Source organism: Lonchura striata, chromosome 13 (genome assembly GCF_050655825.1).
Source record: "Lonchura striata isolate lonStrDom1 chromosome 13, ASM5065582v1, whole genome shotgun sequence".
Classification (NCBI taxonomy): Eukaryota; Metazoa; Chordata; class Aves; order Passeriformes; family Estrildidae; genus Lonchura; species Lonchura striata.
Window position 1 is genome coordinate 17,516,630 of NC_140715.1, and position 15,987 is coordinate 17,532,616.

Here is a 15,987-nt window from a genome sequence, read left to right on the forward strand (position 1 = left end):
ACCTTTAAAGGCTGCCTAGGTCCAGCCTCCTTGCCATGGGCAGGGACACCTTCCACTATTCCAAGTTGCTCAGAGCCTTATCCAACTTGGCCTTCAACACTTCCAGGGATGAAGGCTTCTCCACAGCTTCTCTGGGTAACCAGTGCCAGGGCCTCACCCCTCTCATTGTAAAAAAAAAAAAAAAAAAAAAAAAAATCTTCAGTCTAAATAGGCCCTCTTTTAGTTTAGAACCATTACCTTGTCCTGTCACAACAGGCAATGCTAAAATGTTTGTACCTAACTGAAACCACTCCATAAAATGCATGAAAGACAAAGACCCCTGTAACTTTTTGTGCTGAGAACAATAAAAATTCAAACCAGATATTTGTTCCTGGGTTTACAGTGAAATACAATTAACCAATCCAAGGGAGTTTCAGCATTTCCCCATCAGTAAGGTGACTCTTGGTGAAAATTCACTTCAGCAATACACAAGACTTGACACAGCAGGCATGGCCAACTTCAACACTGAACTTGTGAAAATTGAGAGCTCTTACTGGATAAGGGAACAATGCCTCTGGTCTTAATCCCAGTGACTCAGTTTCCTGAAACCTATCTACCAGAAAGCTGCACCCTGGATATGCTGCACGGAGTGCAGAGCACTCCCAGCTGCTGCAGCAATCAAGGATGGTGTCATTCTGTTGTTTTCTTTTCCCCCAGGAGAGGTTGTGTGGGCAGAAAACATGCAAGTTTCATCTCGGGTCATATGAGCAGAAAAAGTGATTTGGAACTTCTCGCAGAGAACTCAAACCTTCATGATGCTGAGGAAAAGGACTGTAATTCCCAGTAGGAACAGGGCAGATGCTCAGATCTGAAACCAGGTACTGGCAATCCTGCCTACGGGTGCTGGGATCACAGATTTTAACTCTGACTAGTGCAGCCTCCCCAGCTCTCTGGGGAAAGAATGTCAAGTCCTTTTCAATGCATTTTCTCCTAAGGAAAGCTCCAACAAGACTGCAGTATTTAACTTCTCATAGTTTGATCTCCAGTGTCACTACAGTGGTGCCGTATCCTCACACTCAAGCAGGGAATCTTCCTCTCCATCCAAACATTGTGCAGCATTCCTGTGATTTATGGATTGTCTCTAACATCAGAGCTCTGCCATGCATGTGTTCTATAGGGATAACTGGAAAAGAATTGTATTTGCAGATATTCCAGGTGGGGATCCAGGCTTGTACCACAGGGGTCCTCCCTGCAGAGCTGTGATGCTCAGCACACTGCACACGGGTTTGTTCCCAGATTTTAATATACATCACATTTACACATCACTAGTAAAAATCTGTACACTTCACATTACAGTACGTACGAGCCACCAGTTGCTAGCTAACACCAGAACACTGATGTGTGAAGCCCAAGATGACTGCCCTAAAACAGGCAGGGGGGCTGGTCTTCCCCTCTAGGGAAGTTTCTTTGGGTTACACATTCTGACAAGACACTGCTTTCCAGAAGGGCAAGCGAGGTGGTGAACCAGGTCAGAAATGGACCTGCAGCTTTTCCTCCTCCTCCAGCAGCTGTTAAGAGTTGCCTGCTTGTGCTCCGGCTCCGGATGCCTGGGATTCTGCTGGGATTTTGTGTCTGCAGCATCATTTCTTCATCTTCATGTCTGCCTCGATGGCGCAGCGCCGCCCTCTGGTGCCTCCGTCCTGCTCACAAGGTAAACAGAGTTACACAACGCCACGGGAACGCGCACCACGGGAGGGAGGGAGGGAGGGAGGGAAGGAATTCTGTATCTGTATCTGGCAACAACTTTTCACGCCTTCCCATCAGGAGAAAGGGAAGTGTCCCTGCCAAGGCCTGCCTGCAGACCTAACTTAAGTTGGATCTGGACACAGCAGGGTGCTGGGCTTGGCAGCATCGCTGCACTGCTGGAGCCAGGACAGAGAGGCAACATCTCTGGCCCACAGATGCTTTTGGAGCCTGGACAGTGCAGGTTTCCTCCTGAGCAGCAGATTCTAGCTTAAGGTGGGAAAAGGAAAACTGCTGACTAACCTACCTTATCAGCTGCTGATCCCTATGGGAAGTGCTCCTCCAGCTGAGTGACCCTGGCACTAGCTCCCTAGATCCTCCACACAGCTCCTTTCCACGAGCAGGTGAGCTGAGAGCTTCCTCTGATCCTCTCTCTGGCTGATCTGCTGCCTTTCCTGGAGTACTCCTCTGTCTTTAGATACATGCGAGAGATAAGGACAGCTCTCCATCTTCCTCCACTCTCTCCTCACAGTAACTCAGAGACTTGGGGTTTCCCAGAGGGAGTATTTTTCCAAACACTTCCAGATCACCACGGGCACAGAGCAAGATATTTCTGCAGAGTCTTATTTGCTTTCTGAACCAGGAACGGATAAAGGACACACAGCTGACTCCTCACTCTCCCAAGACCTTTTGTACTGCCTCAGATGTGTTGAAGGGGCAGCTGTATAAACATGAGAGATGTAGGAACTACAGCACCACTTGGTTTGTCTTCCCACTTACATGGAAAGAGAGCAGGAGAGAAGTCATGGAAAAAAGCAAAAGCAGATGGCAAAAAACACTTGGAACCAGAAGAAAAGAAAAGCCCCACCCGCTCACCCATTTTGAGAATAAGGGACTGAGATGTCTCTTCTTAGATCACAGTGGTGCAGCCCCCAAGTCAAACACACCCTGCTGCAGTGCTAAGGATGCTGTGACAGTGCAGTGACCACCCAGACAAGGAGCAGAGCACCTGGCAGCAGTACTGCAGAACCTGCTGGAGCCTTTCAATACTTACAAAGAGAGAGAGAAGGAAGGCAGGAGAGCCCATTGGGACACTGTCCTGTTAAAAGGCCAAACAGAAGGACTTATCAGGCATCAGCTACGGAAATGCACACACCACACAGAAGCACTGAGCCCACACGTGAGCATAGAGGAACATGTGCCCCACTCCCCTTCCTGCAGGGCGTCAGTCTTATGCAGCAGGAACATAAAAACAGACAAAAAGAGGGATACTGCGAGAGCCAGAATGTCAGGAAAGGGATATTCCCTCCACAGCCACAGCAAGTTTTCCTGGTCTACCAAACAATTCCTGCTCGGTGCAGCTGTCGCTAGAACTAAGCAGGCAGCCCCTGCTGTCACAGTGTTGTGTTCACCAGAGCAACTAAGATCACTTCATCAAGTTTGCATGTGTCTTTATGGAAGAAAAACCCACAAATCTTCATTGCTTAGATCAGTGTGGAATTCAAAGGTTCCCTGGTGTATTTTACACAGCAAACCAGAGGTGACTGATTCTCTAGTTCTACAAGCCTGACTAGAAAGTGAAGGATATGGCAATTCCCTTCACCTTTCTGCCATGCCATAGAACCACAGAATCTGTGAAGTTGGAGGGGAACCACAAGGATCACTGAGTCCAACTCCCTGCCCTGCAGGTCCATCCCCAAAAGTCACACCATGTGCCTGAGAGTATTCACACCTCTTCCAATACTGTTCATTTCCCTACAGTTTTTATCACCTGTTTTTAAAACCAGGTAATAGAAGTATTTGGATTACAGAAAAACTCATGAGACCTCCCTCTGGAATGCTGTATAGTTCCAGAACTGAAATACAATCAATACACACATTTAAAGAAAAGTTGTTCACATGAAGATGCTCGTGTGGGAACTTTTGCCTCCTTGGTGTGGGAACTTCACGCAGTATCTTGGGATTCTTCAGAAGATCCCAAGTGCCCTGGCACAGGGTGCAGCATTCTCACCTTCTCTGAAGCATCCTGCTTGCGAGTGGAGTCTCGCCCCCGCAGGCTCTTTGCACTGATCCCTGACTCTGATGTTTGCATCATCAGTTGTGTGGCCAGAAATTGCTGCAAGGAAACCACACTCTGTTAAGATTATCAAGCAAAACGAGCTCAGTAAGTGCATGTCAGTTATCTATCACAGACCACAGGCTGGGGATGATTGGGTCAGAGGCAGTTTCAGTTCCTTGTGCACTGCTCAGAATAAGTTCCCCAATTTACCTCAGAAGCCACAAGTCCTGAGGAACTGCAAAACCCCAATTCAAACTCAGCCCTGCCAGCTGGGACATTCTGCTTCAAAGGGTATTTTAAATAGCACAAATTCACAGGGCAGTTTCATGTACACTTTGTATCAACATAAACCAGCACAGCCACCCAAAGAAGCCGCGGCGTCCCATGTCATTCACCGTTCTTGTTACTTGTTTCTGTTCCTGAACCACACCCTGGTTCTTGCTGGCCTAAGCATTTCCCTGAAGGAAATTACATTTGAAATTGGTCTAGGGATGAACATATAAAAAAAATTTGCTGCATTACTTTTAACTCACACACAATCCAGTTCAACACAAACACCTGAGCTACCATGAGAAAGAAGCAGGGAAGGACAGGACCCACTGCATTCAAACACACTGGGAGTGAAACTGGTCTTGCAGCCAGACCTATGGACCAAGGCAGATGCTCTGTCCTGCACTGGCCTCAGCTCAGCACTTTACCTGGATCTGCTCCAGGACATCTCTCTGCATCTCCACAGCCATGTGGTACACATCATGGTCAGAGCTGTTGTACATCACTGCATTCTGAAACATCAGCATAATATCCCGCTGGAACTCGGCTGTGGTTCGGATCAGCCCGTTCTCAATGTTCTTTTTGATGGTAGATAAATCCATTGGCCTGTGAAAGAAATGCAGGGAAAATTGTAACAGAAATTGTAACAGAAATTTCCTTTGGAAACAGCCCTGGCTCTGTAATGTGTTCAGTTACAGTGTCTGTTTTATTCAACTGAACAGGTTCTCCCCCACGGGCTGTGCTCCCCAGTACCAAGGCCTGGGTCAGAAGACCCAAGGTGTCCAGCAGTTACCTGGAATAGTAACAACAGCCTCAGAGATCCCTCAGGAGAGGTATCTGCCTTCTCCAGGCACCACTGACAAGAGAAACTAAGGAGCTAGAGCTGCAGCCACTAAGCTTGAACTGTTTACAAGAGATTTCAGCAGCTAGTAAGGCATTCTGGAAATTCTTCCAGAAAAGCCTACCATCTGGGACAGTAAAAAATACTGATTAAAGAACAGCTTCTAGGAATTCCAAAGGTTGAATCCTACTCTTGGATAGAAACTGGGGGAAACAGACCAGTTTCACCTTCCTGATAAAATGTTCTGTGTACTTCACTCAGTCAGGACTGTGTACAGACATGTGCCTGTTACTGATGATGACAGTTCTTGGGGAAACCAGCTTCCGACTGAATCACATCAGAAGAACACTTTTCCAAGTCTGCACAGCAGGCAAAAACGACATTGTTTCTGCCAGAAATTCCTACAAACAGGCAAACATACAAAGTTCTAATCACAGAAAACTGCTGAGACTCACCTCTGCACGATGCTGTGGTAGCCTGGTGCTATGTCATCTGTTACAGGCTGCAAGAAGACATTGGCATACCTGCACAGAAAAAGAGTCCACTCAGTGTTTGTCCTTGCTGGTAAATATTTGTTTCATGCTCTCCTGTTCATTTGTCTGTGTATGAGTCATCCTCTCCCAAGAGAGATAAGCCTCTGAGATGGGAGAGTGGAGACTTGTCTAGGATTAGTCACTTCTTTCTGCCAAGACATCAAACTCACCTGTGATTAGCTGCTGCTCTCCAAACCAGCATGATGGCTTTCTTCCAGATCTTCTGAGCCTGTATCGCTTCCTGGTCTTCACTGCACACTGAGCTGGGAAGAGAAGAACATAATTCCTTCAGGAGTCTGATCACTGCCACAGAGCAGAAAACTCATGGTTTGTTTTGTCCTTGACATGCCCATGCTAATCCACACCAAAGACAGAAGCAAAAAGTGAGAGCTGGTACTGGAGTGCTGTCTGCACACTAGCCCTTGTAAGCAAGAACCAAACCAACCATCAACAAATTCTCCCTTAGGACCCACTCAGCAATGCAGAAATGGGAATCCTCCAGTCCCTGTGTGCCCTGACACTCACAACTGCGAGGAGGCCGGGCTGCTGGGGATGGAGTCGGCGAGCGTGTGCGACTGCAAGGGCGCGTTGTGGACGCTGAAGCCGTCGTCGCTCTCGCTCACCGGGGGCTCGTTATCCATCTCTGAGAGATACCCCTCACCCTGGTCTTCTTCTTTGGGTTCCTCCAAACTGGCAGCCTCACTGGCACCGTCCTCATCATCCTCCTCACCCTGCCCATCCTGAAACACAGAGTCCATCAGCTGGCACAGCCAGCTACGGCAGTCACTCAGCGCCTCCAAAGCAACTACGGTTCTGTGAGCAAAGTGATTTTCTTCTGAGGCTGTTGACAACTGTACAGGCACTTCCACAAAATCCCAGTCTCTCCAGCCTTCCCTGCTTGTCCCCACAGACCCAAAGCACATACACAAACACCTTTACATTCTGAAGCAATCTCCCCTTAAGCTGCAGACTGCTCACTTCCCAGCGCAGAAGGCTGAACACAAGCTTTGCCTTTCAGCAGACAGCAGCAGCAAGATGTTGCTAACAAGCTCAAGATGACTAAAACCAACAGGGAATTACCTTCATCTGACTCCTAAACAGGGCTTGGGCCTCCTCCTTCATTGACTCTGTGAAAGAAAGAAATGCAGAAAGCTTGATTCTCCCAAGCGGCCTTTCCTACAAAAGCTCCTGCACCAATGCCTACTGTCCTGCAGTAATTACCACTGTTCCTACAGGTATCTTTTCTCCCTCCTCCCCAAAAAAACTGAACCAGATAACTAACAACTATCCAGCTAATAATGTTTCATGTAAAAGATTTCCTAGCTGAATTAAGTTACCTGACAGCTCAAATTTGTGCTGAACATCAGCCTGTGAGGAGTCTTCACTCACATTTGGGACTTGTGGAGGGGATGAATCATCATCAGGTGGGGTCTGGAGGGAAGAGAAATGCACAAATCTAGATGTTTGTGTCAGCTTACTTCAGTGAAGGTGTGGGCACATCTCACTCACCCTAACCTAACTCCAGGCAATGAGGTTCACTAAGCACCTTCCCAGCAGCAATTCTGCACATGGGTGGGGAAAGATACACAAACGTACCACCTAAAACAGAGCTGCTCTGCACATCAGCAGGCTGACTCCCAGGAAAACAGTCAGTCACATTCATTGAAGGGTCACTTCAACCCAGCACTCATCCTTCCTCTAAACTTTGCTCCTACCTGCCACAACTGCTCATCTCTTGCCCCACACCAGCTCCAGGCAGCTTCTGTGACCACATACCTCTGTCTTCACTGGATTGAGCACTGTATCTTCTGCCTGGGAAGACTCTATCTTGATTTCAGAAGTCTCTCCTGATGCTACAGCGGCTCTTTGATCTTCTTCTATCTCTTGGTTTCTAAGCTCTGGTGTTTCTGTCACTCTTGCAGTTGCTGGTATAGTTTCTTCAGGGCCCAGCTGATTCTGGTCCTGCTCTGCAAGTTCAGTCTTTATTTCTGACCCCAGCTCACTGATGCCCATTAGGTCTCGAATTCCCTTTGCCTCTGGCTCCTCACACTCCAGTCTCTCCTGCTTCACAGTCACAGACACTTGTGGCATCTGGGCCTGTTTCTCATGCTCCTGACGAATTGAATGTTCCCATGGGCCAGGAAGGGTCTGAGGGTCATCAGTATCTTCACAGAAAGAAGACAGAGCAGCTTCAACAACTGCTGCATCCAGGACTTCAGGGTGGTCGTCTACCTTTATTGTCAAAACAAACACACAGCAGGGCAGGCCGAGGTCAGAAAGAGGAATAAAGAAAAGTTCAGGTTATTTGGTACTGATACAATTGTGGAAATCCCAGTCTACTCTGTTTACAAAGTTGCCTTTTTGTAGCCAAATTTGTATCGCACCCTGTGAGAGTTTCTCCTGAAGTTTCAATTTCAGAAATATGGCACTCCTGGAAAGGATCCTGTGAGCAGTGCTCATCTATCTGCCAGAGACATGACCCAAACCCCACCCTCCAAGGAAGAAAGACATTTCCTTCTGTACTCTGAAAAGGACTACCAGTGTCAGACAGGCAGAAATGGTGTCCTTTCCTCTTGATGTGGAAAATGATGGTGAGAATGTGCATTCTGGAATAGTTATTTCTTGCTTGTTTAAACTAAACTGGTGAACAGCAATCATTTGAGATTAACCCAACTGAATGTGGAGCAAAAGGCACTAGCACTCTGCTCTCCCCATTTACCTTGTCCTCAATGATGGCTATAATATTTCCAACCGTATCAAAGTCCAGCTCTTCCCCCGTATAGGACACTGCAATATCCATTTTTTCAGCCAAATCCAGATCTTCTTTCCCATCCATGCAGTGATCTTTGGAAGATCCTGCAGTGCTGCCAGCCCCAGAACCCAGACACTCTTTCTTGATGGAATCAATGATCATTGATATTTCACTGCTGTCCATAGACACTGTCACAGTATGGGAATCAGACACTGCCTCCATGGAAACACAGGCTTCTGGCTGGCTCACTGCACAAGGATGAGAGGGACAGTCAGAGACCAAGCTGGAGAAGTCCCCACATAAACAAACACTGCAGTGGGTAAGACCAAGCACCAACCACAAGTATCCCAGGCCCATCCACCCCACCACAGCTTAGGTAAATAAAAGACAAATACTGGTTTGCCTTCCCACAGCAGAGACAAAGGTGAGATTCCAGCCCTTGAACCGCTGTCCAGCAAATCACCAGCACCCCCACCCAGCAAACCCCGTTTAAAACCATCTGCTCACTCCAGAACCCAGCCATAACCATCCTTTTTGGCCAGGATGGCCAGTCTGAGGTGATAAGACCCAGCTGAGAGCTCGCAGGGCGCTGATCCCAGGGGAAGTTGTGGACGTGACCTCTGAGTGCGTAGTTAGGGACGCACCTGTGGCTACGCTTTCTGCAGCTGCAGCTGGTGGCACAACGGCTGGTGCTGACAGCGTGGGCATCATGACAATAGTGGCCTGGGACACAGGCTCTACGGGGGGTGGCAGGAGCTTAGCTGGAGGCTCGCTGGCAACAGCGGAGAAGGAAGCAAGAGGTGAGGTGAACTGTGCAGGACCAGCTTCTAAAAGCCGGGAAAGCGTAGGAGCACCTAACAGAGAGTAGAAGGGAAAAAGCACATGAACAAGAAGCAGCCACCACTGAAGCCCACAAAGCCACCACTGGGCTCTTCACTGGCTGGTGGCTTCTTCTGGGAAAAGACATGGAGAGATACCTATAGTCCCAAAAGCTGTACAGAGAACCTGCACCAAAAAATGCACAACTCCCATTGTGTGTGCAGTCTGAGGCAGAATCATGCAGCTACAGAACACTGCACTCACTTCAAGGGCTGGACAGACTAAGCCACACATGCACAGAGATGCCCTTCCAAAGGCTCATCCCAAAATAATAATGGAAATCTGAAAAACAGTGCTGAGAGAGCCACACAAGGTAAGCCAAGACAAACAGTCACCACAGGAGCTGGGGGGGAGTGGAGGGGATTTCCTTGCAGTTTTTTCCTGGAGAATTCCTCTTATATCAAAGGTTGCCATTCATCTTAGCTATAACTTCCAGTCTGAATTTACTGAACTGTCTGGACCAAATTAACAGGTCTTAAAAACCCAGATGTGGATAAGGAAAGCAAGATTATTTGTATGGAATTCTATATGAATGAATGATATAAATTTTCAGTTGCAGACAATATGATTAAATAACTGATCAGCAGGAGCTGAGAAAAAAAAAACTTCCTTAGGCAGGTTGTTCTGAAAAAGCCCAGTGCAGAGTCTTGCACTGTTCCCCTCACCCCCACTCTGTGGAACTTCCTCTGGAGCTCAGTGGTCTAACTCTTAACAGATCTCTAAGATACAGCAGAGGGAAGGCACGTGAGTTCTCCAGATCCACAGGCAGCTGCATTTGACATGTTGGGAATCAGATCTAGACTGTTTTTTCCCCAACTCCCTGTGAACAAACCCTTTCTTTCTACACTCATATGCCTGGTATTAGCCAGTGCCAAACCCAGAACACCAGACTGCATGAATCAGGACTGAATCAAGCCAAATTGCTTCAGTCACTCTTAAGGATTGGGTCTTCTTAAAAAGTAGAGGTGAGATGCACAGTGCTACAGAAATAGGAATACAACTGATAGAGAAGCCCCCAAACCAGCCAGGTAGACATCCTTCCCCCAAGAAAATGCACAGAACAGTCTGAAGGTACATCTTAAGGGAGAACTGTACAGGGAGAGGTCTAAGTTACCTGAAGCAGCTGGAGATGCAGGGACAGCACCAGGTGCTGACTGCATTTCCCCACTGTGCAGCACTGGAAGGACACTTCCTACCTCCAGCAGGACTCCAGAGCTGTTCATGTGACCAGAAGCCACTGCCATTTCGTTTTCACCAACCTGTCAAAGGAGGACGAGACTCAAGTTCCTGGAGATACCACCACACCAGTGATTCTCTGCCAGATGTGCACCTCCATGAACAGGACCAGCATCTGGTGTCCCAGCATTTCTTCTGCAGTTTTTATTCAGGTTAGTCCCTGCCTGAGACCCCTCACACAAGTGCAGAACATGACAGTCTGAAACTGTTGCTGTTCTTCAGCTGTAACACAGCTGCAGTGCTATCTTCCTTTGAGGTGAGGCCAAGTGCATCATTTGCTCTATCACAATTCTTCTGTTCAAGCACCTCACAATCATTTACACATATAAGTCTCTCTAGACCCTGAGATGGCACAGAAATATCCCTTGTTTTGGGTTAAGAGAAGCAGAAGTACCAAGATGGAAAGTAACTTGCTCAAGTGAACCTATGATGGACCTTGAAACAGATGCAACCAGTCCTGTTCCTACAAAGAAAACTCAGTCTTCCACAGCCATTACCATTCCTTGCTTCACTTTATGTTACATCCTGCAGACACAAAATTCATGGAACATTTACCCCAGCTAACAAATAGAAAAAAACCCCAAATCTGACTACTATGAAGAAAAAGTCAACAGCAACACACCTACTCCATCACACAAGCAATAACCCAGGGAATCTGTGTCACAAGCAGGCTGATGGCTGCTGTTGTCAGACTGGGCTCTGAACAAGTCACTAACACCACAAGTGGGTTCTCATCACAGTGATTTTAGTAACTGTCTACAATTAGGAGAGAATTGAAGCACGTCTGTATAGGTCATAAGTGCCATTCAAGGATTCCCTACTCTTGTACACATGAAAAATATTGAAACAGGACTTCCTGACAAGGTGTAAAGAACTGTGAGCCCAGTGTAGGAATCACCAGGAACACCATGGAGGCTGATGGGGATGATGCTGACTAACAAGTTCCCTTCCCTGAGGAGAACTATTTCCTCTAGCAAACCTGGCAACTCCAACTCCTTATGACTGAGGGTACAGCCAGTCCTACGTGCTGCATGAGCCCTGCAGTCCTGCTGGGAAAGGGGCTCACCTCTGCAGCTCACAGGGGTATTTATACCTCTCAGATTATCACTTCTGCTGGGACTCTCACAAAACTGCACATTTTTAAAAATTCTTTGCAGATCCCCCTTTTACAGTGGGAGAATCTGGAGCAAATTGTTTGTGTGCTTGCATATATGAGCAGAGAGCTCCATACCAGCCTGGGGCTTGTGGGCAGGAGACTGCCCTTCTTCAGCAGCTCTGAGAGCAGAGGGGAAGGAGGCGGAGTTGCTTTTTGTCCTAGCATCTTTTTCTGGGGTGAATCATCAGTGACTGGGGTCATGGGGGCATCCAGGGGAGCAGAGCCTGGAGGGGTGTCAGGGATTCCAATGAAGGAGGCAACTGGGGTGCTGGGCAATGTCCCTGGCGTGACCTGAGAAAGAGAAAAACCACACTGTTCAAAGCCACACTCCACCACACGGACCAGCCCCACTTGCTGCTTCCCCCAAGAGCATTGATCCAGCACACCACAGACACCTACTCCATTCACTCACTGCCCCTACTCCAGGCATGTGCTTTCACCCTTTCCCTGCCCTGCAGAGCCATTTCCCAGGCACTCACAGACTGCCTGGCCAACCCACTGATGCCCCTACACGGTCTTTGATCCAGTCACTGGATCACCAGAGACAGGGAAGAGGACATGGATCTCGAGCAGCACTGTCACCAGCCACACTACAGCACCTGAAGGCTGCAAAGCAAGGCAAGGGCTTCTCCCCAGGCCCCTTCTGAACCGTGATGGATGCAGAGCCCCATGTCCCAAGCTGGGCTTTTCCTCCTCCCCAGAAAAGGATCCTTACCCCTGGACTGGCCTCATCCCCAGCGGGCTGGGACAGATCTCCGAGGGAATAATCCCCGCCTGGGGAGGTGGAGCCAGCCGGAGAACGAACCATCACCCCTGTCAGCCTTCGAGGTGGGTTCTTAATGGCCTGGCGAGCTGGAAGAGAACAGAAACTACACTGAGATTCTGTGACTCCATTGTGGGCAGTCCCCAAGAGTTACCTCTGAAGAATTTTAAGAGATCAATTTATGTTTTAGGAATTGCACCCCACTAGGACCAGTTCCCAAATAATACTAACTTTGTGTAATGCACTCCAGCTGTGGGTTTCTTTAGCAGTTGGGTATTTATCACCTCCCATCACCATATTAAATGCTCCAAGAGGTATGAAAAACTAAATATTCAGAATAAAAGTTTCTTCCTTTTTTCTTCAGTGACCAGGGAAAACTAAATGTGTGAAAAGTCTGACATTCTAACACGGAGCTCCTTACTAATCCTGCTTTCCCATGGATACACTTTTCCTGAAGACTTTATTCCTTTTCTAGAAGCCTCTGCCTTTTATCCTGTTACAAATATAGTGCTAGAAAGAGAATACAGCCTCTCTCTCCAACTCTAGGGTCAAGTAATTCCTCCTGCAGGTCTTAACAAGACTTCAGTATTTTCTAAATGTTCTTATGAATATATGCATTAGTGTGAGGAAAACGAAGGCACCTCATTTCCAGCTTACCCTGGTAAGCAGCATCTGTAGCCTTCCTCTTGACTTCTGCCTCCTCTTCTTCCAATTTTTTCTTTCTGTACAAAGAACAAAAACCTGCTGTCACAGGCTGTCTTAGTTCCCCTTAATTCCCCCTTCAAAATGCCTTTTATTGATGCCCCTGTTATCTCCACACAACATCAAACCACTCCTGTGGACTCAGGCTCAAATCCCCCAAGGCATGCAGCAGAGCCAGAGAATGACACACTGGGCAGGAAATTTCACTTCCAGGTAATTGTCAGAATGGTGGCAGCACACATGGTTCTGCAAGCCATGGCCAAGCTCTTTACTGAGCAACTCCAAAGGATATTCCACACCAGCCAGTATCCCCCAGTCCAAGCCAAGTCTCCCCTCAGAGGCCAAAGCATCTGCCCAGCTGGGCATTTCTCTTAACCCAAACTATGTGGGGCAAGAGATGCTGGACAAACAGTGTCATGAAACTACAATCTCAGAAGAAATAATGAAATAACCCACATCATAATCTCATTGCACAGCTCCTCCAGTCTGTTATCCATGTGTCCGGCCTGGATCAGCTCTGCATCCTTCTTGAGTTGCCTGTAATCATAAAACGTTTTTACTTTTCGATCACTGAACTGGACACCTTAAGCAGCATTTTCACCCCAATCACCATCCCACTTGGACTACTTCTTCAGGACAAGACTCTCAGATGTGCAACATTTTACACCTCTGTCATGTACCTGTATTTTTCCTGTGTTTCTTTAATAATTTTCTTCAACTCCTCAACCCGCTCTGCAGTCAGTTTCCGCACAATAACATCTTCCACTGTTTCCACAACTTCTCCCTTCTCACCACGTTTTCTTCTACAGAATAAGAGAAAACACCACAAGAAAACTCAATTCCTCTTTCATAAATGGCTGTTTGCTGTCATCCATGACATGCGCATGCAAAAAAAAACAACTTCCTCCTATCCATTAAATTACATTAGCACAATGTTCAAACAATCTCTTCAGCAAATTTTTGCTAAATCACCCAGCGTTAACATCTTCAGGAACAGATCAAAGATGCAAGTCCACTAAAGATTCTCAACCTGAAAACAATCCTTCCACTTCAAGAAAAAATTATTTTCTCCACAGGAAGAAACATCTATTTTTTTCTTCGCTACTCTACTAAGCTCTTTGACTTTGCAACTCTAATGCTGAAGATCACTCACAAACAAGTCAGTCGCAAACAAATATTACTTTTAAACATCCCATCTTTAAGTTAATATCCTGTGAAGTCCCCAGACAAAATGCCTGGAATTAGGAGCAGTAAATAACTGAGATCACACCTGCCCACAACAGCTATTCCACCTGAATTTTCTCATTCTGAAATGCTCCTTTTGGGAGGAGTTGGCTGGGGGAGAAAGTAATTTAACAGTGACAAGGACTTTGCTGTAAGAACGCACGAGTCCCTCCTCAGCTGCTGCAGGCTGTGCTGGGGTGAGACTTAGTACTCACTTCGGGGTTTCTGTGGTCTCCAAGAGCTCTGAGTACTGAGATGCACAGTGCTGAGAAGAAACAAAGGAAGTCAGAGGACAGTTTGCTTGCCCAAATAACAGGACACAACAAAATAAAAGCACATCCACAAATTCCTGAGTCAAGGAATTTCACAGCTTAATCACATGCCTGGTGAAGGATCTCTTTACTTAGCCTTAGTAACTGTGTACTGGATAAAGCATGGAACAATTAATCCTAAATTAATCCTCAATATGGCTTTTCTGATTGTGCAGAGATTTGGTGTCCAAGAATCAAATGTCAGTGTCTTACCTTTTGGGAAAACCAGTCAGGCGGGCGTCCTGGCTCTGCAAAAGGTTTGATGGCTCTGCTGACTGAGACCCTGTGGGAAGGAAATGGCAAGTCACCATCAACTCATCTTCTCCCCCAATCAACATGCAGAGAAAAGATGAAAACCTCTCTTTACATTATTGAATAACCATGCTAAACATGATAAACTCACCAAAGACTTGTACAAGTCTCAAAAATAGTTACCTGCTTCTAATAAACAGTAACTTCATTCCTTTGCTTTGAAAAGCAAGTTTCTTGCATCTGGTTACGTGATTACATTTCCACAAAACCCTTACTTTAGTGAGGAGAAAAATACAGTAAAACAGAGCTGTAGGTTCAGTGCACAGGAATCTGTTACCAAATATCTTTGTTGTCCACAACTCACCTCATTTAATAATGAACATAGAATCATAGAATGGGCTGGGAAGGACCTTAAAGATCATCTTGTTCCAACCCCTGCCATAGGAAGGGACATCTTCCACTAATCCCAGATTACTTCAAGCCCTGCCCATGGACACTTCCAGGGATGGGGAGTCACAACTTCTCTGGGCAACCCTTTTCACTGTCTCACCATCTTTACAGTATTTCTTCCTAATCCCCAATTTAACCCTCCTTCCCTGAGTCTGAAGCCATTCCCCTTGTCCTGACACTCCATGTCCTTACCTAGAGTCCCTGTCCAGCTGTCATCGCTCTTTATTTTGACAAACACACCTCTGTTTTTACACAGTAGTTACGAAAGCAACAAAGTGCCTGTCCGGGTACACCTTCAGCACCTCTTACACCCCAGCTTTGTTCTGAACAGAGGCAGCGGGGTGACAGCCTTGCTGTGCACACGCCGCCCGCCTCCCCCGCTGCCGTACCAGTTCTGGTCGCCGCTGCGCATGACGGAGGAGGCCAGGCAGAGCTTCTCGCGGATGGACCAGGGCTCGGTGGGGCCGGCGCTCAGCAGCTTGTGCTCTGCGGGACAGGGCGGGAGTGTGCGGGGTCACACCGGCCACACCGGGACTCGAACCCGCGGCCCACACCGGCCCCGCCCCTCACGGACTCTCCGGCCCCGCCCCTCCCCGGACCCACTGGCCCCACCCCACCCCGCGCCCCCGTTGGCTTTTCCCGAGAGGATCCTCCGCAACCGCTCCGTTCTCCTCGGCCATTCCCCTGTCCCTTCTCCTCCCCGGCCGCGCCGCCGCTCGCTGCCCGCCGCGCCTCCCGCCCCGCCTCGCACTCACTCCCGGGCCCCGCCGCCATCTTCCCCGCCCGGCCCGGAGGGTGGCAGGGGCGGCGCCGCGCGCAAAGCCCGCCGGGAGGCGG

At 47.9% G+C, this 15,987-nt stretch overlaps 1 protein-coding gene across 5 annotated transcripts; it reads right to left on the reverse strand.

Moving 5' to 3' along the window:
- Window positions 1–1,264: 1,264 nt before the first annotated feature.
- Window positions 1,265–15,945, reverse strand: BRD8 (bromodomain containing 8). Of its 5 annotated transcripts, none has more exons than XM_085591520.1 (22): window positions 15,906–15,945; window positions 15,540–15,636; window positions 14,662–14,731; window positions 14,353–14,402; window positions 13,594–13,716; window positions 13,370–13,450; window positions 12,869–12,933; window positions 12,164–12,300; window positions 11,524–11,739; window positions 10,171–10,315; window positions 8,822–9,031; window positions 8,145–8,425; window positions 7,202–7,657; window positions 6,763–6,856; window positions 6,506–6,552; window positions 5,951–6,165; window positions 5,596–5,688; window positions 5,348–5,416; window positions 4,480–4,657; window positions 3,734–3,838; window positions 2,777–2,821; window positions 1,265–1,679 (listed from the first exon to the last, which is right to left on the reverse strand). In XM_085591520.1, the coding sequence occupies exons 1-22, from the start codon at window positions 15,922–15,924 to the stop codon at window positions 1,620–1,622; spliced, it is 2,856 nt and encodes a 951-aa protein (XP_085447646.1). In that variant the 5' UTR covers window positions 15,925–15,945; the 3' UTR covers window positions 1,265–1,619. The 5 variants fall into 5 exon arrangements, with proteins under 5 accessions (XP_085447646.1, XP_085447651.1, XP_085447650.1 ...); XM_085591521.1 differs by lacking the exon at window positions 1,265–1,679 and adding an exon at window positions 2,284–2,443; XM_085591525.1 differs by lacking the exon at window positions 11,524–11,739.
- Window positions 15,946–15,987: the final 42 nt, after the last annotated feature.

Excerpts from the sequence above, each read along its gene's own strand:
- BRD8 (XM_085591520.1), bottom strand. Across the intron at positions 12,301-12,868 it reads TACAGATGCTGCTTACCAGG|CTCGCCAGGCCATTAAGAAC; the intron begins GTAAGCTGGAAA and ends GTTCTCTTCCAG. Across the intron at positions 4,658-5,347 it reads TACCACAGCATCGTGCAGAG|GCCAATGGATTTATCTACCA; the intron begins GTGAGTCTCAGC and ends TTTCTTTCACAG.